The following is a 21,133-nucleotide window of genomic DNA, read 5'->3' as shown; positions in this document are numbered from 1 at the left end:
TCCCATCCCTATGCACAGAGCCCAAAGCAATAGAGGGTGCTCCCTAGGGTTCAGTATAGGGGAAATAGGTTTATGGGGTGCACTGACACCATATTCTCCCACTGGGAGAAGTGAAAAATAGGCCCAGATCAAAAGAAATAATTCTCCCTTCCAAATGATGTTTTCCTTCGCTTGATAGTTTTAAATGATTAAGCCTTTGATAAAGCAGCTGTTTTTATGGATAACTAGGCCATATTCATCCACTGAGTTTGCCTTTACGCTATTATTTGTATTGAAGCCCTGTGATGGGGAGGTAGACCCCCCCATCCCTAGACTAGCAGGAAAGAGTTCATCCTTTTGGCCTAGTAAGGGCCACTGATGGTTGTAATTAGTGCAGACACTCAGGAGGGATCATGTGACTGTGGAACATATGACTGCCTATGAAGAATGTATAATGCCCTAGGCTACCTTGAGAGAGGTTCCAGTCTGGAATGACCTTGGGGTTTTGGTTTCCATGGAGACTGGCAAGGCAGCTGTCTAGGAATAGCGCAATGGCCATGGGTCTGGGGTGAGTTTGGAGAGCGCTAAATGGGCTGTAGTGAGCTGGGACAGGAGTAAGACGCATGAGCGACCTGACTAGAGAGACAGGGGAAAGCCTGATATACAAGTGTGACTGTGAACCTCTGGGGAAGGGCTAGTAAAAGCTATGAAACTGGAGCGGGTCTAAAAGTATTTGAGGAAAGTGGTTACAAGCATGAGGGGCTGAGTACACTTCTGTTCCACAGCATTGTATTTTCAGCTTCATGGCGTTGGACTCTGAAAAAAGGGAAACTGAATGCAGACGAGAATGTATGGCAATGCATTTAGAGGTCCCAAAGAAGGTGCAGGGGAGTATTGTGCTATGTCCTGTACCTACACATAGTAAGAAAAAGCTGCTGTCCCAAATAGCTTTCAGTCTTAACACACAAGAGAGACAAAGGGGGAGAATGAGGATAATGCTTCCTTAATACTGCTGAGAAACTGCGACAGAGAGATTAAGTGACATGCTCAAGGTTGCACAAGTATTTTGTGGCAGAGCTGGGAATCGGCATTCCAGCCCAGTGCCTTAGCCCTAAATCCATCCGTCCCTTCTTTATAGCTTACTTTGTGTGTTTTTTCTAACTTTTTTGTTTCACATACTGTATAATTATTTTGTACTTTGTACAATTTATTTTTGCTTTAGAAAAATGATATGAAATAAATTAATTGTATATTAAATCCCGTTTCTGCTAATGTAAAACACAGTGAAATACAGTGAGACTTCATATACACCCTAGAAACTTAAAGATGGGAAGCTACTATTGCTCCCCCAAAGTGCATACACTCATGCTAATTTTATTCAATCCACTTGCATTTAATTATCTAATGCTATGATTATTCTTGGTTAGAAATTACTGTTACATCCTTTTGTATTTGCTTTCTATTTTCACTTAGAGAACGCTTTGGATGTGAATAAAATGGTTTTATTCTTCTACCAATAACTACAAAGAAAAAGGAAATTGACTTTCTTAATTAAGTGTGGAGCAAACTCCTGCTCTATGGAGCACTTTCAAATTTTGATGAATATTTTCATGCAGTTTGAAATTTTTTGGATGAAAGGGTTTTACAGTTTTAGCTGCATAGAGACATGCAAGGAAAACTAGCTGCAGAAATGTACTTTATGTTGTGGAACAGAACTGAATTGGGTGAGGGAACCTGGACGCCACAACAAAATCCACCTGCTATTAAGGTCCCCTGTGCAAGGTTCTATCTACCACTGAACAAGCAAACCAGCTACAACTGCTGGAGTAGAAAACAAATAGTCCTTAAGATTTTGAGACCAAAAAACATAAAGGTCTTCCTTTAGCCTGAATGTCAGGCAGCTATCATGCTCACCAGCTTCAAAAAGATTTGTGACTGCCCATAGACTAATGATACACTCCCTGGGAGCCACTCAACCTCCATCATAACAGTATTAACTTTTCAGAACTGTAATTATTAGAAACAACTTCAAGACAAATTCTCTGCCCTGCTCTGCCAAGGGAGCAGAGACTGATGGAAGACCCCAACTCGAATTACCATAGATGTGAGATAGTCCCCAACAAGAGGGCAGCCAGAACAGTCTGCATCACCCTCTTCTGCCCCGTCATAGGTGAGCAAAAGATAGTGGCTGGAGAGCAATGAAGTCTGGAAATCCTCAGCTGTCAGTTGATCCTTGGGGACCATAGCCAATTGGTGCAAGTTAGATCAGTATCTGGACTGTTCTGTTCTGTGATTGCAGCAGGACTGGGCAGACAGTCAAGCTATAACTTTTTTTTAAAATAGTCTGTGTACACCTTGCAAAGAAGACACAAAACTGCTCATGTAAACTTTATTTCAAGTATTAAAGGAAATCATCAATCAGTTCAATGAAATGATGCTTTATAAAGCAGATCAAAGCAGCAAGGAAATAAACTTCCAAACTCATGAATAAATACACCGAGTTCTCATATTACACACACACACACACTCTTTGCATTTGCACACTTTGGCCTTGATCACTACCAGTAAAGTTAACAGAAATTCCACTTGTAGGATTGGTCTCCACTATATTAGGGATAAATCATGCATTCCTTACAGAGGCAAACTCTTATGGTATGTCTACACTACAAAAACTACAGTGGCACATCTTAACCACTGAAGCGTAGACACTATAGCAACAGAAAGGGCTTTTCTGTTACTGTAGTAAAACCACCCCTCAAGAGGTGGTAGCTGTGTCTACAGTGGTGTAAGGTCAACTTAACTTGATCGCATGGTGCATGAAATTTTTAACAGCCCAGAGCAATGTAGCTAGGTCAACCTGAGTTTTAGGTGTAGACAAGCCCTACCAGGCAAAACTACTGGGGATGTCTGAGTAAGCATTGCAGGACGTGGTCATCAATGTTTAAGCAGTGTAGCTGTATGTAGATACAGAGTCTCATTGTCTTCCTGTACTGGTGTAAGTCAAGAATCAGGAGTAACTTTATTGAAAACAGAGCTATGCTAATGTCACTTCTCACACTGGCAATCCAAGAATAGGAGTCACTCTATTGAACTCAAGACTATTCTAATGCAAAACTGGGATCAGAAGAGAATCGGGCTCACAGTATTCTATATAAGAGTCCAGGATTGTCACTCTGACTGTGTGTCACTCTGAAGCCTAGAATGTCCACTGAGTCAATGTGAAGTGATGGAAGCAACTACAAGCAGGGCTGAGAGTGCTTTTTGTTTAGAATATCAACAAGTTGAATCATCACTGGGATTCGTGCTCTGTTATCATCCAATTTTTAAGTTCTCAGCCACATGTCTTTACAAATTATACCTGTGCGACAGCATAGGCTTTCAGCTACTAGTAGATACATAATACAACACATAATTGTATTGCGCTGAATTGGGGTAGTCAAGCACTTGCAGAAGTAACCTAAAATGTCCTATGCCCACTAAGCTTTGCACAGTTTGACTGTAATAGTATCTAGAAACAATGAAATACAAATGCTGAATTTTACAGCCAAAATACACCACCCTTATGAGTATGCTGGGCTGGATTCTTGACAGTAACTACAGATCACAATTTTTGCTTTATAGAAATTAATGAACGCATTTCCAAACCTTTTTGTTAAGGGCTAAATTATAGCTGGCCTAGGTGGTCATGAGTAGTTAGGAAGGAATCTTCCACCCTCTTGAATGCCCTGAGAAATCCTGCACCTGTACTGCAGCCATGGTGCTGGAACTGCTGTGTGTTACTAACTTTCAGTTCTGAACACCTAAGGTTAAAAAGCTGCATTCCTCACACACCCAATATTCCCTCTGACTTCAGTGGGAAGTTTGGGCCTGTAGAAGAAAAGAGAAAAGAAAGTGATCGCCTCATCTTTGTCCCATTTTGACACATTACAAAACTACTGAACAAATTTTTCAGTAATTGAGAATTCAAATAAATAAATTCAAGTAAATTCAAATAAATGTGTTGCAAGGCAAAGCAAAAGGGAAAAGTACAGTAAATGCAGCTACATTACAATTATAATTACATTGTATCAGCATTAAAAGATTGGTCTTTGATATTCATTTTTGCTGTATAAGATCTCAGCTAGTAACTTTTCTGAAAGGCATCACATCAAAATGTTTAAAAACAAGAGATGAAATCCTGGCCCAATTGAAGTTAATGACAAAATTCCCCTTCAATGGAGTCAGGATTTCACAAATTTCACCAAAAATCAAATTATAGCATCATTAAAAACACTAAGCAATCATATTTGTTCAAAAAGCAAACTAACTCGGCGCCTATCCAAAATCTTTTCACTGACTTCATTGGGCTTTGGAACAGATTCTGTATGTGAAACTGAACGAGGGAGCAGGCGGTGAATCAATGTTTTAACTCAGGCCTCCAAATAGACTTACTTTAACTGATGTGTGCAATGCCTAAATTATACTGCACCTTAACTACTATGTAAATCCTACAAGGTACAGATGGTACTGCATACACACTTTTTTATGTCCGTTTGCAATAATGTTTCCCTATTATTTTGTCATGTTTCTAAAGGACAAATCCTTTTCTCTGCCAAAAGTTTGGTTATACAAGCACACATCTGTCAAGCTCAAGATCAAAAAATTATTTCATCCTTTAAATGTATTGTAATCTATTCAAGAGAACAGAATTATGCTAAAAGATTTGACTCAACTACCCAGCTGTTATCACAGAGCCCACAGTGTTTTGCAGAAGTAAACTCATTTCTTTCAAATATATGACCAGAGTATTGCTCAATTTATTTTTAATAAACCTGATTCTTTTCAAATTTATAAGTGCAATCAAGATGCCATCTCTAGAGGTAATCTGTATTACTCTGTAGCAGGTATTAAAATGAGATCCAGGACCATTATGATGTAATTGAATGGAAATCTGTCAGATTAATGAGCCAATCCTACAGAGGTAACATAGGATATATCACTGTAAGATAAACTAAGCATTCTGGCTTTCTGCCACTTGCAATGCACAACGTGAGTTTAATTATGAAACTTGCAGCAAATAACTCTGTTTACAGATATCTATCCTGCACCACGGGATGAATGTTCAATCAAAAAAATAGACTTGCTGAAATGAAGAAAATGTACCAGTAAAAACAGGGGTATAATTGTAAATCAATGCTTTGTTCTCTTCATCCTTACTGGGAAAATGGTGCAGGCTCTTCCGGGCTGTAAAACAGTTTAAAAGAACAAATTACTTCACTGTCATCATCCACGATAGTTTCTTTCTTGGTGAAATCAGTTATTCTACATAGGATTATAGAAACAGTGCTGTAATTATTTAAATTTGTGGGGAATATCATGGAACTAGCTTTTCAAAGGAATACTTTATTATCATGGAAGAATACATTAGTTTTTAAGAGCAATGACGGCTGCCAAAAATTTGATTCTTGCAGCACTGGAGACCTCTGCAGCACCAGTACTAATACATTGCAATACTAATCTATTAGAAATTGCAATGTTGGGAAAGATTGTATTTGCAAAGAAATCAAAATCCTACAATGCAGTTTTCCACATCTGGGACTAGGGACATGTTAAAATTAACATGCAGTCATAATAAATATCATTGATGAAAAATAAATTCTGTTTCAGCAGAATGTACTGGCTGTTAAATACTCATAGATCCTGAGTATAAGCATTGGTCAGCAAATATTTTGGGTTTCTTTTCCCACATTTTATTTTTATGGTAAGGAGGAATTAGGCAGGGATTCTGATATAAGAGTGTTCTGAAGGCAGTGTTGGTCTAAAGCATTGTGGTCAACCTGATCTGAGGACCCTTCTTGAGCTGCAGAAACGTTTTTAGCCAGCTGGAGTAATGGCTGTAAGAGAGGCTATGAGGATTAACTACTGTACCTTAAGGGACTAACACAGAAGAGTTTGTGATGTGACATAAGAGACAGAGAGATATAGCTAGGATGGACTGCACTGTTGCACTGCAAGAGGAAAGTGTACTGGTCTTTCTCTGAGCCTGGAGACAGTTTCTTACTTATTTTTGTCCATCCCTCTACTGGTCTACTGTAATTAACTGGAATAAAACAAAATTAAGGAAGCTTCTAGAAATAATGAATGGGAGATTTTATCTCATTCTACCTATTTTACCCAAGGGAGAGTGCGGCTGGAATGTGAATACGAGCTTTGCGTTCACTTAGAGTGCAGCCTTAATAATACCAAAGTTTCATCGGTTGTTGGTGTCCGTTCAAGAGTTTATGTCAAATTAAAAATTGACACTCTCCTGGCAAATTACTCTCTACTAAAAGGATTTTGTCTGCTTCTATCTGAATGCTTGACTTTTGTTGTTACTTTTGCTTAACCATTCTGTTTACAGTGTCCCTCCTTTTAATAAGGCTTTAAAGCTTGCATAGTATGTGTTCACAGATCAATCACAGGTATAATATTTTGACACTTTAAAAGAGAGCCCTTTCCCCCTCAAAGAACGTTCCACTGTTTCATCTCTCTGAAACTACATTTCATGTACATAAATGAAAAAAAGAACTATTTACCTTCATTCACTAAGAAGTCAGCTACGTAATAGGCAACTTTCATAGCTGATGGGGAATGTGGTATGCCTGATGAGTTCTTCCATTCAAAAGGATTTTTCTCTGGATGCCACTGCACACCATAAATTGGGTATTTATATGCTGTGTAAATAAATTTTCCATCAATGCATGTAACACCTAGACCTTTGCTTAAGTTGTGGCATGCACCATTTTATTACAATGAACACATTATTTGAGATCTCAGTATTTCTCACATATAATTCATGACTTCTATAATGGGACCAAAAAGCCTTAAACAGCTTGTAAAATGTATTCCTACCTAAAACTTCTCATACAAGGTTTCAGCCCAAGAACAATAATTATTTATATTTAAAAAATCATTTGACCAATTATACATTATGAGAAATTAAAAGTTACAGTATGATGTTAAATGAAAAAAGACTTAATTCTATGTCAACAAATTTCTGCAGGTCACTGTTCTGCCATTGTAATTTGATTGCTTTAGCTTCAATATTTAAAAAAATGAAAAAGAAATTGTTTCATTATAAAAAATAAGAAACTGCTAGGAGTGTTTTTATTGCAATTACTATCCACCTTCAATACTATACAATATATAATGTACATACACCATACATTTCACTTGCTGCATAGCTTCTAACAAAAAATGTAACAAAATCCTTTCTCTAGCACACTCTATTGAATCAAAACAGATGTTTCTGGAATTAACTATGCTAAGTGAAGGCACAGGTAATGCAAAAGTCTCTCGGAAGAAAGCAATTACCAGCACTGTGGCCAAAGGAATGGGTGGTACTGCAGGCACCTCACTACTATGAAGTCCTCCCTGTAATATAAGCACGGATAAAGAGAGCAACATGGAGAGGCAGTATCTGTAAGCAGTCAGCAGTGGAAGTGCAGAGTAGACACGTTGCACTGAGGAGTTGGAATGGGAATGGTGTTTGGGAATGGGAAAGCTACAGAAATGGGAATGATGTTTCCACGTCATGTCCCGCAGCTATGAAAATATTTCATGTGGTAAAGTGTGATAACATATCTGGGTATGGAGTAGTAGGATGAAAGAGAGACCAAACATATTCTGAGATGTGCACATCTAAAGCAAGTACTTCAGACAGAACACATTCTAATCAACTGGAAAACAGGCAGTGCTGACACACAATTCATTATCCTAATGTTAAATTTGTATTATAAATTAGTAAAACGACCACCATGCTCACTGAGATCTTCCATACAAAAGAACAAACACAAAACTTTATTTCATTACAATCACGTTACATATTAAACTGATCATTACCTTCCATTGTCGATATAAACTCCACATCTGCATGTGTGTTAGTTGTCAGAACCTTATAGAAATTGCGTAGTTTCTCATTCTGTGTGAAATTCTGCATTAAAAAGTGACAGAAAAAATGTTTTATTTCTAGATTTAACAGCATAAACTCATTTTGGTTCACTAAATCAAATGTTCAAATACCTGCATGGAGAGGCTCCAGTAGTGAAAGTTTGCTGTCAAAGGCTCAGTGGCAAGTTTTTGCAACAAGTCCTCTGGAAAATTCTTGAACATCTTGCTGTCTTTTGCAGCTTATACAAAAAAGACAAAGGAATATTCTCACTACTGTGATGCCACAGGAACATCATTATTCGGATGGGGATAAATCTGATAAAGTATTGGCTGAATTCATTTCAATTCCTTTTGATTCTGTACTTTCACTGAATTTTATTAATCAAAAACACAACACAAACATATCCCAGATATAAATCTGAAATACAGCTATGGCACAGTGCAGTCTAGCAATTCTTAATAGGACATATGTAGAGCTTAGCACAGATACAAAATTTGTATCCGCATCTGAGCCGCAATCCACAAACATGATATCTGCAGATTTTCAGGACTCCAACCATATTCTGCAGCCCTGAACCATTGAGGGTCCAATTCTGCCTCCTTTGTTCACATTGATTAGAACCATATTGTATCATTAATTTCAATGGTGTGATATGGTACTACTCTATGGAGTTAGGAACGGCAAAATTTGTCTAAATAAGGAAAGGCAATAGGATTTAGTCCATTGATTAATTGCTGGCAATCAATGGGAGAAATCGTATGTATTGCTGCTAAAGAAAAAGCCATAGAAAGCATCATTCAGAGCCAGTTTCTGCCACTTTTATGCTGAGCTGCATCTCATTCTGCAAGTAGTTCTACTGATTTCAATACTGTATGTTATAGCACCAAGCATCTGGACTTTTCATTTCGGCTCATTACAGAGTTAGGGAACTGGACATAAATTATGGATCTAGAACTAAACTTTTCCAAGACCTCTCTCTAATTGCCCATGACCTGCAATAGTTTGCTCTCAGACCTCTAATTTTTCAGTCATAGAATTTTATTGGCTTTCTTACAGAAGTAACAATATCAATATAATAAAAACAGAGTTATCTATTCCAAATCTTCAACCTTCTATGTTGGTTTATTATTAAAAAAAAAGAATCCTATGAATCCAGTGATATTAGCAGTGTAACAGGATTGTTCACCTGTAGTAAAGTTCAGTGGGAGTGCAAAATCCTCAGTATTAGTCCAAGCCAATAAAATCTCCCCACTGGTGAGGTATGTAAGTTCTTCATATCCCAGACATGTTCCCCATACAGGAAAATAGTCTCCTTTATCATTAGCCTTTAAAACAAGAAATAAAAAAGCCAAAGAAATGGGTCAACACATACAGGAAATTATGTACAGGTTAATATGCATTGAACCTTTCTAGGATATTGGCAGCTAATCTTGTGAGTGGCCTGGACATGAGAACCATGGAAGGAGGACATTCCTACCATAAGGCAACCTCAGCAATATACATTAACAAATTGTAAATCCTTTTACTTATATAGCATTTCTTCTGCAACATCTAGCCCTTTTATGTGCTTGATGCTTACATAGCCAGCAATTTTATGCCTCAGGTTCCTGGAGGAGAAATTTTGACTTTAAACAACATAAAATAGAAAGTGGCACTGTTATCTGAAAAACAACTAAACTGATGTTTGAAATCTGAGCTAAGGGCAAAACTGGGGGAAGGGAAGAAGGAGAGAAGAGCTAAGCAAAAGCAGAATGAAACCCACAACTTAAAGAAGCACATAAGGCTCCAAATAGAGAAGATCTGGACAGCGAGAAGGTGGTATTTTTACACAAGTAGTTTTTCTAACTGTAAGCACGGTTTAAAAGCTCTGTTGCTGCAGAACGTTATTTTTCGTTATGGCTGAGTGCATTTTCTTAATTTCTTTCTAAAACAAGTTCATTTCTGGGTTGTGACAAAGCTTCAGAACTTATTACTCAAAAGCTATTTTTCTGGAAAGCTCTAAGCAACTGAAACTAGGTGCCAGCTCCACCTTAATTATATCAATGATACTGTGACCCTAAAAACTCACATAGATCTTTACTCCGATAATAAAATATTGACATATAAAATATCTTTGCAAAGAAACTCCAATAACATTACAGTATCTTTATAGCCATCTGCCATGTAAGTGCTAGATATGTAAGGCTTGCTACTCTTCTCACTTACTCTGATGGAAATGAGGAGTAACTAATGTTAAAGGAGCTAGATCAGTTTCAGTGAAATTATAATCAAGCCTTTAACATATATTTATGCTGTGCCTAAAAATGCAGCCTAGAGGCTAACCATATATTTAGCAGCATTAAATTCCACAATTTTTTTATTTACTAATTTATAAGCTGAGGAAATAATCTTCAATTAAATCCTTGCCTCATTTAAAACAATGGCAAAACGCCCATTGACTTCAAAAGGACTACGATTTCACCCTTTGTGTACACATGTAATTTAAAAACACAATCACGCCAAGTAATCTCTTATTTTGAATTTGACAAGGCAAAGTGGGAAGAGACATTGACGTGAATATAAAAGAACAGTGGAAATTCCAGTCATTTTCGTACATGCATACATGGCCTTGACTTCTATAACTCGCTTTGCATTTATAAAATGTATCAGTATTTTATAATGCTAATTAAGTCTCAAAGGATGCAGTTCAGAGTATACGTTTATCAGGAGTAAAAGAGAGAAAAGCATGCCAGGAAGGGTTATCTATAAAAAACTGGAAATTACTTTCTAAATTTTCAATTATCTTAATTACATACAGCATGTCTAATAAGATTTTCTTTCAAATTCCGTATATGAAGTGATGACATGCAAGTTAATGAGTTGCTGTGAAATATTCATGCTATTTCATGATAACTATTGCTTATTGTAATGGTGCCCCCACCAGACACTGTGTCCTCAACCCTGCACTCTTACTTACATGCTTAAGAATACATCGTGTGTAGTTTCATAGCGGTATTTGGGGTTAAAGGTAAGCAAGTCTTTGCAATATCAGGGTCTATGATAACCAGATGGAAATGGCCATGAACAAACATGCAAGGTGAGAAAAACAAACTACACAGAAAAGTGACTCGTACCCTCAGTTTCATGTATACATCAGACCAAACACACATTGTACTGATCCCCAGTTATTTCATAGTGGCCTCCTGCGCAATGAAAAAGATCCAGCGCAAAGACAATCATACACAACACTATGCTCGGCAAAGCACCTACCATTTTGAAATAATCTCTATGAACAAATACCAGCAAGAAAATATCACTGTGTTTTCCTAGGCAGCTGAAGGCTATATTCTGCACAACAGGATATGTAGGAATACTGACTGCAAGTTATGTTCCCCCATGCAGCATTAGCTGATGCATTACTTTAGAGCTGGTCAATATTTTTTCTTCATTGAAATTTTGAATTTGGATGAAAATAATGCATAAAAATTGCATTTCTGACTAGCTCCACTATAAAGGTTCCCACCAAGTGAAAGAGAGACTGACCTCTGTAGATGTAAAAGATTAGTAAAATGAAAAGATTCACTGCCACCAGGAACTTGCAAGATCAGAGTTTTACTTCAAGATGGGCCAAGTGGGACACAACTAACCTTTAAAAAAACTGACACTTAGAAAAAAGAATTAATTATTTATCTTCAGTGATTAGTCAGAGTGTTGCTAACATATTCCAGAAGAAACAGCCTCATTATACATTCAAAATTATGTTATCAATATAAATCTAGATAATTCTTTATAAAGAGCCTTTTTCTACCCTGCTGCCTTACCGTGCAATGAATCAACCTCACTTCTAAGGTACAGTGTATTGATTTCATCCATTTGTAGTTGCTGGGTCAAATTCAAAGGAAATTTGTAAAATGAGTGACTCACATTAACTTAGACACCCACCCCATTCAGACACACTTAGACCTATTGACATCTATTTGCCTTATTGTGTAAGAATAAGTGGATTTAAGTTGGTGGCTGCCAAAAGAAGTTGTAAACAATACCACTTTAGACTGTCTTTACATTGCCTTCTCGATTTTACCCTTTAGCTCCATATAATGGTAAGACTTGAGCAAACTCTATATGTATAGAATTAATGTATTAAACGTTCAATTTTCTGCTCCAAATATTCCCTGGTTTTGAGTGGTATCCTTATTATTTATTATTTTTATTGCAGTTGTGCCTAGAAGCCCCAGTCAAGAATACAGGTTTCATTCTGCCAAGCCCTGTATACACATGTAACAAGACTGTTCCAACTCCCAGAGCTCAGAGTCTAGGACAATGAGGAAATGTAACAGGTGGAGGAAACAGGTAGGAAGAAGGATGAAACAGTAATATTCACACAGATAGAGTAAAGAGCAGTTTCAGCTTGCCATTGCACTGTTATGTATCATGCACCTAAACTTCTACTATAGGCACCTCTCCTTTCCCTGCTGGCTATGTCCCATTTTTGAAATACACAGCTTACTTCTTGCTGACTGATCTATTCCTGTTTTTTCCAGTGCCTTTCTTACAGTATCACCTTGTATGTCTTAGTCACTTTTTCTCATTGCGGTGTACTTACTATGCTATTTCCTTCATCACCGCTCATATCTGCCTTAATTAGGCATAGCAAACTCAAGAAGAGTGAGTAAAATGTCTATATTGCCAGGACAGATTTGTACAGTTAAATATACTGGGGGAAAGTATGTTAATCACAGTTAGCAAATAGTACAGCAAAGATTTTCAGAAGTGAACCATTATTTTGGGGTCCAACTTGAAACACTTCAAAAGGGCCTGATTTTCAGAAGGTGCTGAGCACTCACCCAGACCCCTGAAAATCTTGGCCTGAGTTAGTATTGTGCAGAACATAAAAACACCCACTCCTACTTTACAAAAAATACACTGGATACCAAGAAAGATTGTGTAAGTGTTGGCAGTAAGGGGAGGACCTAAGCTATATTTTACAAGTAATGCTGTACAAATAAAGAAATTAACAGTTGACTTCACTTAAATTATTTAGCGATAGGCATCAAATCTTGAAGTTGAGATTCTAATTTTCTGAAGTTTAGAGATATTCAGTTCAGACCTGCATCTAAAGCTGTTAGATTATTTGCTATACACACATACCAACAGTCAGCTGCTTATTAATAGACTAACAAAAATATACAGCACTCCAGTTGGAGATTGTCCAAATATAAGCCTCCCATGCCTTTGGTCCATGAACACTGACAATAACCAGAACAGTTTTTCCCTTATGTGGTTACCTCTAGTGCCTTGTTGTAAAACATCCTAGCAATCTTAGAATATTCTGAAGTCTTAAGATCAACACCACCTCCTGGGAAAAGTACCCTGAAAAACAACAATCAAAATATTATTACTCTTAGATAACTACAGGTCTAGGCATAATATATTGGGTAAACATGGACAGGACTGACAGAAGAACTCTGAGACCCACACTCACTAGAGGCATACACCAACCCACATGATCACAATGTCTATGTGATTCAGTAAATTTCAACGCTTAAACAAAAAAGAAAAAGGGCGGGGGGGAGGGAGGTAGGGTCTGCTAATAATTAAAGATAATATTTTCAGAGTGAGAAGACTCTGAAGCTAAAACATTCAAGCCTTACAGGTTAAAAGGCCATATATAGCTTTCTGACCCTAAACTTCCATATTACGATTCGGTGGATGCAGTTACATTCTTTTACTACTTTTATTTATTATTAATATAGGGGCAGATTCTCACAGCCCTTACTTAACAGAGCAGGGCAGTGATAAGGTGTGACCCGCCCTTACCCTCTTGTGAAGCCCTGCTCAGATTGCAACTTTGGTCACAGACAAGAAGGGATGAAAGGTAAGCAGCAGCTACTTGACCACTACTCCCCCTTGCAAGTATGTGGGTGGTGAAGGGATCAAGAGTGGGAAAAGACTTGGCTGTGCCCCCTCCAATAGCAGCCAGGTATGCTGGCTTGGTGACCAGCAGAGTCTTAACAAAAAAGGGTGAAGTAAGTTACTCCTCCTCCTCCTCCCCACAGGAGAGCAGGGAAGGAATTGTCATTCTGAGTCTTGCTCCTACCGATGGACAGCTACATGCCACCCTACTCAAGGCAGAAGGTGAAATTACCATCCAGGCCACAATGCATAAAGTGTGTTTGGCATTCTACAGAACATAATGACATTGTCCTTCTCACAAAGAGTCTGCAATCTAAGATCCCAGCACTGGCACCTTTGCTCACATAAGGTATAATTCAACATGAGCAAGGGGTGGCAGAATCAGACCCTCAGCTAACACAACATCATACGGGGTAAGTCGGGTGGAGCAAGGGAGAAGAAACTTCTAAGGGGAAGTGGGGAGAAAAAGGGGAAGTGACTAAGGGTAGAGGAAGCATGGAGAGGGTTAGAAGAGGATGCAGAGAAGGAATAAGGAGAGGAACAGTGAGTAGGCAAGCAGCAAGTGCTGGGAAATAGTGTTGGCAACATGAAGCTTGTCACTGAAAGGAGGTACAGACAACATGAGAAGAATGGAAGTGGGTTACTGGCTGAAAGTGGGTGACAAGATAAGTGCCTGTAGCCATGCAGCTATCTGATGGATACACATTTCTAAGGAATGGACACACATGATTTCCTCTTAAAGTAGAGGTGTGTGCATGTGCAGTACTCAGCACAACCTGCAAGAAAGATGAGGATTAGACTAACTGCATTTTTCTAAGTAGGGAATACAATTGAGTCTGGAATCACCGAAGGTAAAACCAAGAACTTAACAGTAAAACAACAGTGGCTCTGATAACATCTGTTTTAAAGAGTCTTTGTGTTAATGGATATTTCAAGAGGAGACTGGTGCACAAAACTTACCCATTAATAGACTGGAAAATCTTATCATACTCTTCTTCTGAGCGATTTAGTCTGAAATGCCAACAAAGATAGTTATAGGAGATATCTGAAACTTCAACACGTTTTACTATTAAATTACCAAAGATACTTAATACAAGCCATCTGCAACAGGAATGGAAAGTGTATAAGAAGCATGTATGAAAAGTAAGAAACAGAGTAATTCTAGGTCATTAAAAGGCAAAATCTGCCCCCCTTACTGCTATGAATGGTACCTTACTCTTCAGGTAGTCTACAAAAAGTGTATAGCTACAAAATGTGGAACAGCTGGCTAGACGGTAGCACTGCTGAAAAGGAGCTGGGGGTTACAGTGGACCAGAAATTGTCAACCTGATGCAGCTACGAAAAAAGCTAATATCATTCTGGGGTGTATTAATAGGATCGTCATACTTAAGACACAGGAGGTAATTGTCCTACTCTATTCAGTGCTGGTGAGACCTCAGCTGGAGTCCTGGGTCCAGTTCTGAGCGTTGCACTTTAGGAGAGAGATGGACAAACTGGAGAGAGTCCAAAGGAAAGCAACAAAAATGACAAAAGATTTAGAAAATCTGACCTAGGAGGACAGGTTAGAAAAACTGTGTATGTCTACTTGAGAAAAGAAGACTGAGTGGGGGACCCCTAATAATAGACTTCAAATATTCTAAAGGCCGTTATAAAGAGCACTGTGATCAATTGTTCTCCAGGGCCACTGAAGGTAGGACAAGAAGTAAGGGCCTTAATCTGTAGCAAGCAAGATTTAGGTTAGATATTAGGAAAAACTTTCTAACTATAAGAATAGTTAACAGGCTTCCAAGGAAGGTTGTGCAATCCCCATCACTGGACGTTTTTAAGAACAGATTGGATAAATACCTGTCAAGGATGATCTGGGTTTACCTAGTCCTGCCTCCCTGCAAGGGACTGGATAAGATGACCTTTTAAGGTCCCTTCCAGCCTTACATTTTTGATTCTATGAATGGACTTCAAGCGGTCTGACTGGGCCAGTTCATAACCCTAGAGCCAGGAACAGACAGGACTGTCTGCATGCAGAGCTCACCCTTTTCACCCAGAAGTGGGGGCTCCACCAACTTCTTGACTCCATCTCCTCACCTGTCAGCCTCAAAGAACTTAGTCGGAAAAGTCAATACAGACTGGGTGGCCCCCTCCCTCCAACCCAAGAGGCTTTGGGAACAAATCCTGTTAGTGTATCTCCTTGGCAGTCATGGTGCCAGAGCTAGGGCAGAGGCACAGGGCTGCCTTGCGAGTATGTCAAAAACAGTGATTTATAAACAAGGTCTTTATACCATTGTCACTCTGGTTTTACAGCTCACTTACTTCATTGTAGTTACTCCTGATTTACACCTGCATCAGCAAGGTCAGAATTGCCCCAATTGCTACACACACTCTCAGGCTATCGCCTGCCACATTCACAGTATTAGCTTTCTCAATTTGCCCCCCTCCACCTTTTTAGTTAAGAGCCAGTCTCTGGACATGGAGCACGTTTTGCCACAGGTTCTCAGAGCAAAGTCCTAAGGAGATTGTATGCAGACAGGTCCTTCATAACCAGTGTTTTGATGACCCCATTGGTCTTACACAGATTTCTCAATCTTAAATTGACCTAACCTAGGTTGACTTCAGCCACGGCAGTACTTACTACCCTCCTTCTGTCAGTGGCGAGTGTCCTCACCAGGAGCGCTTCTGCCAACTGAAGAGAGGCAGCGTGGCTCAGTCTCCTCTGCTGGGAACCCAGCTTCCTCCCCCCTACCCCCCGGGGCTTCTCGCTTCCAGCAGGGAACTGAGAGCCTGGGAGACAATCAGGCTCCATGCCGAGAGCCTTAGTGCAGCTTGGCTCTCTGCTGGGAGCAGGAAGCCAGGTCCCAGGGGGGCAGCAGAGCTGCCTGTGGGGAGCCCAGGTGGCTGCCTAAGCCTGGATGGCAGCTCCACTTGGAGCTGGGAGCCGGCTTTCTTGTCAATTTCACCAAAGCCCTGAAATTGCCAAGACAGCCAACAGCAGATGTGAGGAATGCAGTGTTTACACAGACACTGCCTCGCCCTAAGTACACTGACATAAGCCCTACACCTCTTGTGGAGGTGGCGTTATGATGTCGGTGTAGTAGGGCACTTATACCAGTGGGAGCAAGACTACAGTGTATACACTGACCTAATTAGGTCAACATAAGCTGCCTTATGTCAACCTAACTGTGTAGTGTAGACCAGGGCAAAGAGTGCTTTCATGCATGGTTGAAACTTGGTTGTGATTTTGTTTTGTAGCAACATTAAGGTACTATTTTAATCCCTAATAATACTGTATTTGCTGTTGTCATTTTACTGTTGGCCAAGAAGTGCTGTTTCTGGCATCAGCCCTGCTATTACCTGCAAAAGACCGAATGTTACTCTGATACAGTACCTGGAATAGTTGCAAAACACAGAGCTCGTTGTAGTAGTAGTTAGTGAGCCAGAGTATGAGAGGAATCAGTTCTGGACACTTCAAGTACTACTGGCTGTTTTCCTCCATTCCCTGAGTCCTAGCATTCTTTATGTACACATGGCAATATATGACACTGAAGGCAGTAGCATGCATTTGGAAACTCCACAGACCACAGCTAGCAATTGGCACATACGTTAAGTCTGAAGAAGAAGACACACTTTTAATGCACTTCATTGGCAGGTACCTGCTTGCAGTTAGTCTAGTCTCCATTCCTAAAGATCTTGCAAAGTGCTATACACCATGTACAGTCTGAGGAGTTACAAGCACAGAGTGACTTATGCATTCAGTACAAAAAGCCGGGAATTACCGCCTGCCTGTAACGATATGGGAGCCTACCGTATTGGCACAACGCGTGCACCAGCAGATTCTAGGAACTTCACATATGAAGCGACAATGTAGGAACTTCCAAATTCATGGCAACGTTTAAAGTCACACTCCTGTGTCAATATTCCTAAAATGTCCAGAAAAGAGAGACGATTGGTGTTATACAAATCACAATAATTATAGTCCAGAAGAAGGCAAATTAAATCAAAATCTCATTCCTTTCACCAACTGATTTGATTAATTCATTACATTGAGTAGTGTTATACTTAATGATTTACCACAAACTATGAGAAAATTGGAATAATAATAAGCTTGCTTAGAAATTTAGCGTCCAATAAAAACATTTTAACAGTTGGACTTTAAATTCCCTGCCTTAGTTGATTAGTGCCACAACTTCTTTAAAATATATTTTCTACATTTAATTTGTTTAGAGCTTAAATAAAGTATCCTTCTTTACCAGGGCACTTTAAAGACAAGGTCCCAGCTCCTTAAGGGTTTAAAATCAAAGCCCTGACCCTGAGGTCTAATCCCTGTAGTTGGACAACTGGCCCCACACAGAGTCCCACAGAATCAAGACAAGAGGATTCCATGAGAGTTCAGTCTCATCAGAGAGTGTAGGGCCCAAGCATAATTTTTTCCAGCCCTGTACAAACTTGTAACACAGGACCCCTCCCACACACATACCCATGGGGGTCGCAGTCTGGGCTGGGCCTCTGGGCCACGGTAAAGTGTACCCTTTCCCCCCGCCTCCCCATGTGGGGACCCTGAGAGACTGTCATCACTCCCACACTGGACTGCAAGATTGGGACCATACTTATCTGTAGCAGAGTTGAGATGGCAGGCAACACGGGTTATTTACTGTATGTTTAATGAATCTGTTGCAGGCTATTTTGTGGTGGCAGGCAGTGTTTTAAAATTTTCCATTTTCACCTTTTTATGGACTATTTCTATTTTCAAAAACAAACACACCTAACCAAGATACTAAAACTATATCTTATACATTAACCATACAAAAACCAACAGTAAAGTCTATTTGGAATTCTAGAATTAATACCATTTGGGGCTCTAATCCTTCAAACATTACTCCTGCCCTTCACTTTGAGAATGTGAATAGTCCCATTGCAATCACTATTTATGTGCTTCAAGTTAAGCACAGGCATGTCTGTGGGACTCGGGTCTTAGACAATACCTTTTCATGAGGATTTACACAAAGATATTTGGACATTTTCTAAATGTGCATTATGCCAGCCAAACCAGCCAAACCAGAACATTGCATTAGAACTTTTTCTAGACTGTTGTGTAACAGTGCCACATGACTCACGGCTTCTGAAAAAAGTGAAAGTGAAAAACTATTTTGCAGACTAATTTATCACTATTTACTTTAGACATGGAACGCAAAGCTAGCTGGGATCCTGACAGCAAGATCCGGTAACAAACATACCAGCTCTGGAAAAGGAAACTTTATTTTTTAAACAAAATCAAAACCTGCTCTTACTTCAAAAGGGGGCAGAGAGGCTTTTCTGAAAAGTTGTAGGGCTGGGAGGGTGGAGGGGAATCCTTAGTGTCTCTGTGCCTCAGTTCCTCATCCGTGAGATGGAGATAATTGTATGTCGTGATCTCTCCGGGGCGTTCTGAGGATGAATTCTCTAAAACATTATTTCTCAGGCTTTGTCTACACTGCGGCACAGCCAGCAGTGCAGAATAGATTTTGCGGGTTCAATTGAGCGGCAGTAAAGACTCAGCCTATCTCTTCACTGACAGCGGCAAATTCGCCGCCATCAGATCGACTTCTGGGGATCGACTGAGTGGTCAGTGAAGACCCACTCAATCAATCCAGAAATCGACGTATTAAGACCACCTTCTCAAGTGGTGTAGCGCTGCGTCGACAGGAACGTGGTTCCCGTCGGCACGGTGCAGTGAGGACAGCGCGCAGAAAAGAAGCAGAGCAGTCGACAGGAGTTATGCAAGTTTTTTGCATAGCTTGCGTAACTCCAGTCAACTGCTGCCGAATCTCAGAGGTAAGTGAAGGCAAGCCCTCACTCAATCAAACCCGGAAGTCGACTCCATAAATCCAGCCCGGCAAGTAGCATAGTGCTGCATCGATTGGAGGGCATTTCCCGTTGGCACAGCACAGTGGAGACGCCATGGTCAACAGATGCTAGGAAGTCGACGGGAGATACGTAAGGTACTGTACCTACCTTGCATATCTCCCGCCCATTGCCGCCGAAATCCACAGCCAGTGTAGACCAGGCCTCAACGACTGGTCCACGGACCGGCGCTCACCCCTGAGATCTCCCTGACACAGTTTAAGAAGGCAGCAAGCCAGTCCCTGGTATCAAAAAGGTTGAGAGACACGGCTCTAAGGATCCACGGTTTCTGAGCTGAGGAGGGGGAGAGGTTTTGGAGGGAGGAGAAGGTATTTTTACCTCATTTTAATGCATTGCCCCCAAGTGACCCTCTCCTGTTAGCATCTGCCCTGACTACCTTCTGCCCCCTAAAGTCTCCCTCTCTGCCTACGCCAGTGCGTCCACACAGGGCCAGGCCGGCACCAGCGCTGCGGCTGCTCCTCTTACCAATGATGGGTCTCTCGTTGCTGCCCGCCAGGCGGCTCCGCGGCCCCAAGGAGCTGGCCAGGGCATTGCCGCAGAGAAGGAGCAGCAAGAAGCAGGGGGCCGGCGAGGAGCGCGGCCCGGGGGAGCGCAGCATGGTCCCCTCCCCGCACGGGCTCGGCGCGGCGGCGGTGCGGGCGCTGCTGTACTGCAGTCGAGCGGCTGGTTCCTGCTGCGGCGGGCACCGCCTTCCTTCCCCGGGCAGCGGGCGGCACCCTGGGAAACGTAGTCCCGCTGCGGGGCTCGGCCGGGGAGGAGGGGACACGCCGGGATCGGAGGGGCCGGGTCTTGCAGGTGGTGCCCCCGGGGCCAGGAAAGAAAGGCAAGCTGGGGGTGGTGAGATGAGCCGGAGGCGGGTGTCAAGCTGGGAGCTGGAGCTGCACCCGCGCCCCCACCTCGCCGCTGTCCGGCTCCTCCCAGCTGTGCTCGGAGGGCCTGTCCTGCGGGAAGCTACGTCGCGGGCTCGCTCTGTTACTCGGGGAGCAAAAGCGGGAAATGTTTATTAGGTCAAAGGCGCCCTCACTTCCCTCACCCTGGGCTCTTCCGCCCAGCTTTGGGCCGTATTGTTTCTCTGCCTCAGGGCACGGATTTAGATCTGTGTTGGCGGGGGTTTCTTGGCAGACAAAACAAGGGCTTCGCAGGGATGCTGTCATTGGGGGGATGGGGGGACCTATCTAAGCCTTCTTGATGCTTTCCCAACTGGATGAGATGTTTAAACACAGCCCCAGCACTAAAAATAGCAGGTTCTTATTTAAAGGGTTGTGGTTTCTCTGTGTCTCTTTCCTGGCCGACCAGTGAGTGCAGTCAGATAAACTGCATGAAGTGGCTGGAACCTGGCACGCCTGCCCACCTAACGGCTCTTCACTTGTAGCTGAAAGTGCCATTGTTGTCTTTGTCGCCAACAAACCCTCAATGCAGCCTAAGAACACAGCCCTGAAATCTGCCGTGATGTTCTCCAGC

The 21,133-nt window shown here is 41.0% G+C and overlaps 1 protein-coding gene across 2 annotated transcripts; it reads right to left on the bottom strand.

Moving 5' to 3' along the window:
* Positions 1-2,354: 2,354 nt before the first annotated feature.
* GGH (gamma-glutamyl hydrolase) lies at positions 2,355-20,325 on the bottom strand. 2 transcript variants are annotated; one of them, XM_067553696.1, is made up of 10 exons: positions 20,138-20,325; positions 17,577-17,691; positions 14,741-14,791; positions 13,153-13,237; positions 9,075-9,213; positions 8,020-8,126; positions 7,840-7,930; positions 6,534-6,671; positions 5,176-5,202; positions 2,355-3,846 (listed from the first exon to the last, which is right to left on the bottom strand). In XM_067553696.1, exons 1-10 carry the CDS (start codon positions 20,268-20,270, stop codon positions 3,803-3,805), a joined length of 930 nt encoding a protein of 309 aa, XP_067409797.1. In that variant the 5' UTR covers positions 20,271-20,325; the 3' UTR covers positions 2,355-3,802. The 2 variants fall into 2 exon arrangements, with proteins under 2 accessions (XP_067409797.1, XP_067409796.1); XM_067553695.1 differs by having other exon boundaries at positions 2,355-5,202; positions 20,138-20,321.
* Positions 20,326-21,133: the final 808 nt, after the last annotated feature.

The sequence above is a fragment of the Emydura macquarii genome, unplaced genomic scaffold, assembly GCF_026122565.2.
Source record: "Emydura macquarii macquarii isolate MOO-44397 ecotype Brisbane River unplaced genomic scaffold, CSIRO-AGI_Emac_v2 contig_1477, whole genome shotgun sequence".
NCBI classification, from domain to species: Eukaryota; Metazoa; Chordata; order Testudines; family Chelidae; genus Emydura; species Emydura macquarii.
This window is presented reverse-complemented; position numbering and strand designations above follow the sequence as displayed.